This window comes from Meriones unguiculatus, chromosome 9, assembly GCF_030254825.1.
Source record: "Meriones unguiculatus strain TT.TT164.6M chromosome 9, Bangor_MerUng_6.1, whole genome shotgun sequence".
Lineage (NCBI taxonomy): Eukaryota > Metazoa > Chordata > Mammalia > Rodentia > Muridae > Meriones > Meriones unguiculatus.
In genome coordinates this window covers 49168975-49177542 of record NC_083357.1, presented here as the reverse complement: position 1 = coordinate 49177542, position 8568 = coordinate 49168975, and the positions used below count along the sequence as shown (strand labels likewise).

The window sequence follows — 8568 nt, the reverse complement described above, 5'->3', positions numbered from 1 at the left end:
TTTTGGCTAGTCCAGCAGGGTGAAATGTGATCTCCTGGTGGTTTGAGTTTGCATTTCTGCTGCTGCTGTGAACCTGGACAGAGGAACAGTCTCTGTCTGAAGTTACATCCTTTTTAAAGATTTTCTTTTTAATTTTATGTGTATGGGTGTTTTGGCTGCGTGTTTGTGTACCACATGCATGTAGTGCTGGAGGAAGCAGAAGGGCACAGAGCCCCTGGAACTGGAGTTCCGGGCACTGGAACCCACCTGCTCCTCTGTAAGAACAGCAAGTGAAGAGCACTGTCACAGTATCTCTGGATACCCTGTAGCAAAGATTTTCTCTAGAGGCTAACCACCAAGGAGACCATTAGGACTAGGGAATGACCACCAAATAACCCTAATCAAAAGTGTGTTTGCCGGCTTGCTTTCTCACCAGAGCACAGAGGTGTCCAGTCTAACAGCTGCTATTGTTGATATCTAACTTTTGCCAATGTAATACATTCCATTCGTTTATTTTATTATTATTTTTTTTTTTTGGTGGTTTTTGTTTGTTTGCTTTTTAGAGACACGGTTTCTCTGTGTAGCCTTGGCTGTCCTGGACTCGTTTTGTAGACCAGACCATGCCTCGAACTCACAGCGATCTGCCTGCCTTTGCCTCCCCGAGTGGGGTGAGAGGTGTGCGCCACCACGCCCCTGGGTTTGATTCTCTTGAATTTTGTGTGACATAAGAAGAGCCCAGAAGCCAGCGGAACTGGACAGGAAGGTATGTCTCCGAGGACTCTTCAAGAAATCACAACGTCGACCAACACAGACCTTTCTCTTTGTTCATATGGTGAAGGTCAGGGGTCCAAGTTTATTCGGAAAGCTAAAGAGACACCGTTTGTCCCCATTGGAATGGCAGGATGTGCAGCAATTATTGCGTTTGAGTTATACAAACTGGAGAGCAGGGGAAATACGAAGATGTCCATTCACTTGATCCACGTGCGCGTGGCTGCCCAGGGCTTTGTTGTGGGGGCCATGACTCTCCGTACGGCCTATTCCATGTATCAAAAATTCTGGGCCAAGAGCAGGCCTTAGAAGAAGAGCTGCTGCTGCCTTGGTCGGGATAGACGTCTCATATTGAGGTTCCATGCTTGTGTCTATAATAAATAATGTGTGGGTTCACTTCCCCGCAACGGCTGGTTTCACCACCACCTACATCTGCTGGCTTTGCAGGACATGTCTACCTTAGGAGTTTATATAAACCAGTCCCAGGCCCCTTTATCATCAATATCACTAACTTGCTCACATTTTTACATGTCACCTGAACGCTCTTAAGTTTTCGGTGTCCGCTACACATTTTCATCTTTCTGTACGAAACCGACTCTGGACCAACTTTTCTAGAAGCGGCTCGCAGACCACTAGGCATGCGCGTGTCCCGCCCCCACCTCGGGGCAACACGCAGGCGCTTCCGGGCTGCAGCCGCAAGGGAAGTGCGCCTGCGCCGAGCGACGCCCCGCCCTGCCCCTCGCCCTCTATAAAAGCTCGTGCCTTTTCCTCGCGAGAGACTGCTAGCTGATGCTCGCTGCAGGGGTCGGAGGTCAGGGCGAGCGTCTGCCGGGCCGAAGGAGGAAGATGGCGGTGGAGTCGCGCGTTACCCAGGAGGAAATCAAGAAGGAGCCGGAGAAGCCGATCGACCGCGAGAAGGTGCGGGCCGCGGGCCGCTGCGGGGCGGAGGCGGCGGGCGGGGGCGAGGCGGGCGGGGGCGAGGCGGGCGCGGGCGGGAGGGCGGGAAGGCCGGCGGCGCGGCCGGGGCTGACTCCCCGCCTCTCCGCAGACCTGCCCGCTGCTGCTGCGGGTCTTCACCACCAACAACGGCCGCCACCACCGCATGGACGAGTTCTCCCGCGGGAACGTGCCCTCGAGCGAGCTGCAGATCTACACCTGGTGAGCCTCGCGGGACCGGGCCTTGCGCCCTCAGGGACAGGGCTTTGCCCGCCTCGTAACGCCCTTAGCGGCGAGGAAACGTTAGGTTAGCGTGAACCGAGCGCCGTTACCCTCACCGGGTGGCTGCCTGGCACAAAAACTCCCGTAGAGAGTTTAAAACTAGGTGGTAAGATGGTAGGGAATCGGGGGCTGGCTGTTGCGTAGACGTGTTCGCAGAGCATTGGCAGAATGAAGCCTAAGGTTATATCGTGGCACCGAAAATTGAAAAGCGCCACCGAACCCGAGTTCTGCCCGCTCTGGCAGCGGTGTAAACGCGCCTGGCGTTTGTTCGGTCAAGAAGGCTGGCCCAAGTGTTTTATTTCTGCACACCTGCCCTGCTGCCCGCTCAGCGAGGACCACACAAGCCTCTCCTTCGAGTTGTGTTGGTTAACACTGGAACGGCTTTTGGAAAGCAGTGAAGGCCAATCTTAATATATTTCTGTTGTGGTAAGATATAATGCAAATTTTGCCACTTTAACTTTTGGAGGTTGTGCAACATCTACTTTTTCGGTTTTTCTTTTTTAAATAACAGTTTTATGAGCATTGGTGTGAGAGTCTCCGATCCCTTGGAACTGGAGTTGCTTGTGAGCTGTCATGTGGATGCTGGGAATCGAACCTTTCTCCATTGGAAGAGCAGACAGTTCGCTTAACCACTGAGCCATCTCTCCAGTCCTTTTCGGTTTTGGGGGACAGGGTTTCCCTTGTATAACACAGGTCTGGATATCCCAGACTCAATTTGTAGACCAGGCTGCCCTCAAGCTCACAGAGATCCACCCGCCTCTGCCTCCCCAGTGCTGGGATTACAGGCGTGTTCCACCTCACCTGGCAAAACTAACCTTTTCACACTTGACCATTAGGAGCTCTGCACCTGGTAAGCACACAGTAATTTCTTACTGCAGGTGGATCTCTGAGTTCGAAGCCAGCCTGCTGTAAAAGGTGAGGTCCAAACAAAAAAGAAACCTACCCAAAACAAAAGATAGTGATTGAACTTTTAGGGGAGAACTATTCAGTAGTGGATTAATGTAAGCCATTTTTCAAATATTAAAATTCCATTTTCCCAACAAATAAGAGTTCCAGTTTGCCAGGGCTTTCCTTATGTAAAGTTTTGCCATTCTATACAGTGAGCTCAGCTTTTTATAGAGGGTTATCTGTCTGTCTCTGTAGAGATTGCTCCAGAACCATGTGGATATCAAAATCTTGGAATGCTCCAGTTTTTTATTTTAAAAATGACGTAGTGTTTACTCAGAACCTGTGCACATCCTTTATGATATGCTCTTAGGACTTTCGGCTGATAAATTAAGGCCCAGCCAAAGTGTAAAAGCTTGTTTAATTAAAAAAAAAAATCGCCTCAGAACATAAGAAAATCAAGTTATTTCACCTCAGAGTTTATGCCATCATTGAAGTTCACTGGGGACAGAATCTAAATTTTCAGACTTAATTTCAGAATATCAATTTTGCCGAAGTAAAATCCAGCTGCAAAATTACATAGCAGTGTCCTTTTATCTGAAGTTTTACAACTCATTTGACTACACACTGAACTCTAGTTCTGAGAAAATAAGATTTTACTTGAAATGTACATAGCATGAAGTATATGTTTATGTCATAGTTTTGGTGTGATAGCTTTCAGTGTTAATTATTTTTATGTATATGGGTGTGTTGCCTGCATGTATGTGTGTGCACTACATGAATGGTGCCCACTGGGGCTGAAGTGGGTATCGGATCCCTGGGACTAGAGTTTTGAACCACCATGTAGGTGCTGGGAATTGAACCCAGGTCCTCTGCAAGAGCAACAAGTGCTTTTAGGTGCTGAGCCAGCTCTTTAGCACCTCTCCACTCACTGTATCTCTTTAAAAAGCTTTTTAGGAGAGCTGTAGAGAGCTGAGTGCTAAATAGTGCTCACAGGCTCCAAAAATTCAGTTCCTGGCATGTACCCATGTTTGGGAGCTCAGTTGTAACTCCAGCTACATAGTAAGCCAACAGACTTGTCTGGCCTCCATAGATAGACATGGTGCACACAATATGTGTGCAAGTAGAGCACTCATAAACTTTTTTTCCTCCAAAAACCCTCTTTAATGTTGTATTGTGTGCATATGCAGAAATGCCCACAGTGATGTTAATAGCACTGATTTTTTTTTTTTTGGATTGGTAAGAATTGGTCTATAATTTGTTGCATTCAAGGAAAGTATTGGGTTTGCAGACTTCCTGCATGGCTACATAAAATGGCCTTTGGTGTGGAACATTCCCATGGCAAAAGAGAGACCACCTTCTAACCTGTTTCTGGAAATACCTTCCTTGTTCTGGGCTTGTGGACTTCTTTGTGCTGCTTCAGTGTGTCCCCACTGCTCTCATTGCTGGGGAGTCAGGTCTGTAGTGAGGGAGGGTGCCAGCTGACTCTCGGAGGTTGTCTGACTTGTATCTTGGTGAGCAAAGTATTTGTGCTAATACAAGTAAGTAATGTCCTTGGTGACTATGATAGGGAGAGTCACAGGTGTGAGGCATTGGCATGCTGTGCTGTGCATGCAGTGAGACCCTCCCCGAGAAGTGATGACAGGTGGCACTCCACAGCAGTTTATACATTGGACCTGAGGGAGTAGCTCAGTGATAGTTTGCTTGTCTATATGCATGAAGACCTGGTCAGAAAACCACAAAAACAAAACCTCAACGTAGCTAAATATGGAGGAAAATAAAATTTTATCTGTTTAAGAGCAGGAAATAACAAGAATGTTTAATGAGATGATGAGGGGAGGACTTGGAAAAGTTTAATTAGGGTGATTGCTTGGGCAGCTAAATGGGTGTTTTTTTTTTTTGTTTTGTTTTGTTTTTAATCTTTTGTATTGGACTAGCAGAAGAAAGGCATGTTCTGGAAGACTGAGTTCTACTGCAGGGATATCAAGAAATATTTGGAATAGAAAATGGAGGACAATGTCATCCTGTGTATTTTTCATTCCCTGTACTTAAGTATAGTGCTGTGGAGATTTGTAAAGTTCACAGTGGAATGCAGAGGGCTCTTGGTTCTCTCCTTGATTCTATTACATCATTGTTCTTACTCTGAAGTGTCTGTCTAGGGTTCTGCCATTTTTCAGCACTTAACACAAAATGCTGCTGTAAGTTTAGACTTTGCATTTCACCTCTCTCCTTGTCATGGTCAAAACAATATAAATGTAAACTAGGTTGTTAAATATTGCTAAGATGTTCACATTTTGTGCTGTGTTAGATAAGTATGTTTAAGTTAATAATGGTTTATGTTGTAAAATGAGCCTGCAGTTTGTCTTAACATTTCGTGCCCATGGCTTTAAGATTCATTATTTTGAAATACTTTTTTCATCATTTTATGTTGTCTGCACTGTGCAAGTGCAGTAGCTCTTGGAGGTCAGAGGACAACTTCTGGAGTGTCTCCACATCATTTTGAGGGCTCTGGGGATTGGGGTCAGGGCAGCAGGTGTGCGGCCAATGTCTTTACATGCTGAGCCATCTCGCTGGCAAGCCTTTATTACAGTCTTACTTTGTGTGTATATGTGGCATGTGGGAGTGTCATGGTACATGTGTGGGTTCCAAGGATAAAACAGGTCATCAGGCTGGCAGCAAGCACTTTTACCTGCGAAGCCATCATGCCTGCCTCTGTCATTAAGATTCTATGAGAGAACAAGAACTTGCATATCCTTATGAAGATGCTATCCTCACACGTTGATTTTAGGATGCGTTCCAAGTTTAGATGCTGTAATGTATGGGAGATTGTGTATCTTAGAGATGAGACACTTATTTTGGATAGCTGAATAATTCGGACTGATTACTTGTAGATAAAAGAGATCAGTGAGCCAGATGATGTTAGTATGGAGCCTCAGAAGAGGGTATGTGGGAATCTCCTTAAGCCCTTGTAGCAGGATTCTTTAAGTTATTGATGTTTTTAGCATTGAGGCCAACACAGAGGCAAATAGGTTTATTTTGTTTTGTTCCTTATTGTGTGTGTGTGTGTGTGTGTGTGTGCACATTCCATGAAATGCTTAAGGATGTCAAAACACGTGGGTTTGAACTCTCCTTTTGACTTTCATTTGGGTTGACAACAGGTTGCCAGGATTGTGTAGCAAATTGTCTTTTTCTTGCCAGGCTTTTTTGCCAGCCCACAAATCATATACTGAGACCCTGGAAATACTCAAGGATGTACAATTGCTGTTTTTTAATGTCCTTGTTATACTGATGTTTATTGATCATTATTATCTTTTCAAAAAATTCAGGATGGATGCAACCTTGAAGGAACTGACCAGCTTAGTAAAGGAAGTCTACCCAGAAGCCAGAAAGAAAGGCACACACTTCAATTTTGCAATTGTTTTTATGGATCTTAAAAGGCCTGGATATCGGTAGGTGACTTGTTACTTTAATTCCTGTAATCAATGGATATTGCAGTCGCCCCCCCCCTTCCTTCCCTCTTTCTGTCTTTGACAAGATGCAGCTGTCAGTCTGTCTCAGGCTTAAGTGTTGGAATTACAGGCTTGCCTGGCTTTAGGATAATCTCTTCAGTGGCAGGGGTGTTGTCTACAGGTGTGTATTCAGATCTCGCCTAGTTTGAAGAGCGTGCTTAAATTCTGGGCTTTTGTCATGTGGAGATCATTTCATGTTCACTATAGTCTGTACTGTTCTGTACTGATGCATGTCTAGTCCATTAACAGTCGCTTTGCTTTTCCTGCAGAGTTAAGGAGATTGGCAGCACCATGTCTGGCAGGAAGGGCACCGATGACTCCATGACCCTGCAGTCACAGAAGTTCCAAATAGGAGATTATCTGGACATAGCCATCACTCCTCCAAATCGGGCACCGCCTTCGTCAGGGCGCATGAGACCCTACTGAATTCTATTGACTCTCTTGAAGTTATTTTTCAGCCAGTTTGTAAAATAAACTTACTTAATCTTTCCTCCCCTGGACTTTGCCATTAAGCCTTTAAATTTTCAACGAATTGTAACACATTTATTTAGGAATTAGAGTTGGATGTACTTTGGTATATTACAGAAAGTCCGTATGTTTTAAGCCCTTCTGTAAAATACGAAGAAAAGTGCTCTTAGCATTCTGTATAAACTGTTTTGTGAAATACATGTGTGCAATCAGTCCAGGTGTGAACATTAATGCAGCATGAGTCTCACCTTGTTTAGTGTTTTTACTAAGCAGTAGAGAGAGCATTTTAAGCCCTAAAGAGGCAGAAGAAGAAAGCCATGGAGTTGTATAAAGCAATGAATTATAAGCCTGGTGTGGTGGTGTGTGCGTTTAATCCCAGCACTTGGAGGCAGAGGCAGTTGGATCTCTTTGAATTCGAAGTCAGCCTGGTCTACAAAGCAAGTCCAGGACAGCTAAGGCTACACAGAGAAACCCTATCTTGACAAAACCAAACAATCCCCCTCTCCCCCCCCATACACCACACCACCACCACACATAGATAGACTAAGTAGTTCTGGACTTGTCCTCTCTGCTCCTAGCTTATGTGGGACAGCTTAGCTGAACCAGATACTGTGGATAGCACACCGCTAAGTTCTCTCAAAACCTGCACAAGTGAGGTGCAGCGACTGATTCCACTGGCAAGGAAGGCTGCGGATGCTCAGCTCACAACAGGCATTACTGACCCTGCTCTATTGAAGTCCTGCACGGTACAAACCAGACTAAAAATACATGGCGACAGACTCCACCTGAAGGCAGTGAAGAGCAGCAGAGCGTCTGCCTATCTGGTCTGTTGGCTTAAACACTTGCCAGTGGCTGTGATTTTCTAGGGTTGGCAATGAAATAAGCTTCTAAAAGTGTATTAGGACTAACCCTGGCCTGGTAACCTTTCTTTGAGGACAAAAATCATGGCTTCTTTTTTTCCCTAAATAAGGACATTGCTGGGGGCAGTAAGCTAAAAAGCTAAGAACAATTGAAACTATGGGGGAGAAGGAGTGTGGAGGTTAGGACAGCTTTGGGAAATTGGTTCTCTGCTTCCACCATTGAGCCCCAGGGGTGGAACTGAAGTAGCCACACGTTGCTTGCTAGTCGTCACCTTTTCCCACTGAGCCATTTCACTGGCCCGAGAGCAGCTTGACAATATTTGTTATTTTATGTATATGAGTGTTTGCCTGCATGTATGTGTACCATGTGTCTTCATGGTCTTTTTATCAGAGGCCAGAAGGTGTCATCCACCAAAACTGACGTTACAGACAAGTGACACTGGGAACCAAACTGAGTCCTCTGCAAAGGCAACAAGTACTCACTAGCCCTTGTTTTTGAGTCTTCACTATGTAGACCAGGCTGGCCTAAGACTCAGAGATCTGACTTGCCTTCTGCTTTCTATTCTGGGATTAGAGATACATGGGACCAAACCTAGACCCAAAGAACGTTTTTAAAAACTCTTAATAAACAAAAATCCTTAGCCTGAGAATGTTACATAGTCATTACCCTGGGAAAGTGCTGTGGTGATAATGCATAGCCTTTTGTTTTTTCAAGACGGTGTCTGTGTAGCCCCAGCTGTCCTGAACTCTGTAGACCAGGCTGGCCTTTAGAGACCTGCCTGCCTCTGCCTTCCGAGGGCTGGGATTAAAGGAGTGCACCAGCCCTGCCCCGCATACATAGCCTTTAGATTGTGGTAGTCAGTGAAATGGAGAACTTGGTG

General features: G+C 45.6%; 2 protein-coding genes across 2 annotated transcripts; both read left to right on the top strand.

Moving 5' to 3' along the window:
* Positions 1–744: 744 nt before the first annotated feature.
* On the top strand, positions 745–1056 carry LOC110549739 (HIG1 domain family member 1A, mitochondrial-like). The gene has a single exon (XM_060390626.1). The coding sequence runs from the start codon at positions 745–747 to the stop codon at positions 1054–1056; it is 312 nt and encodes a 103-aa protein (XP_060246609.1).
* A 449-nt stretch (positions 1057–1505) lies between these two features.
* Sap18 (Sin3A associated protein 18) lies at positions 1506–7039 on the top strand. The gene is made up of 4 exons (XM_021639055.2): positions 1506–1665; positions 1796–1905; positions 6177–6299; positions 6629–7039. Exons 1-4 carry the CDS (start codon positions 1537–1539, stop codon positions 6783–6785), a joined length of 519 nt encoding a protein of 172 aa, XP_021494730.1. The 5' UTR covers positions 1506–1536; the 3' UTR covers positions 6786–7039.
* The last annotated feature ends 1529 nt before the right edge of the window (positions 7040–8568 follow it).

Coding starts and splice junctions, on each gene's coding strand:
- LOC110549739 (XM_060390626.1), top strand. CDS start 745: ATGTCTCCGAGGACTCTTCAAGAAATCACAACGTCGACCAACACAGAC.
- Sap18 (XM_021639055.2), top strand. CDS start 1,537: ATGCTCGCTGCAGGGGTCGGAGGTCAGGGCGAGCGTCTGCCGGGCCGA. Junction 1,666..1,795: donor AGCCGATCGACCGCGAGAAG/GTGCGGGCCGCG, acceptor GCCTCTCCGCAG/ACCTGCCCGCTGCTGCTGCG. Junction 1,906..6,176: donor GAGCTGCAGATCTACACCTG/GTGAGCCTCGCG, acceptor CAAAAAATTCAG/GATGGATGCAACCTTGAAGG.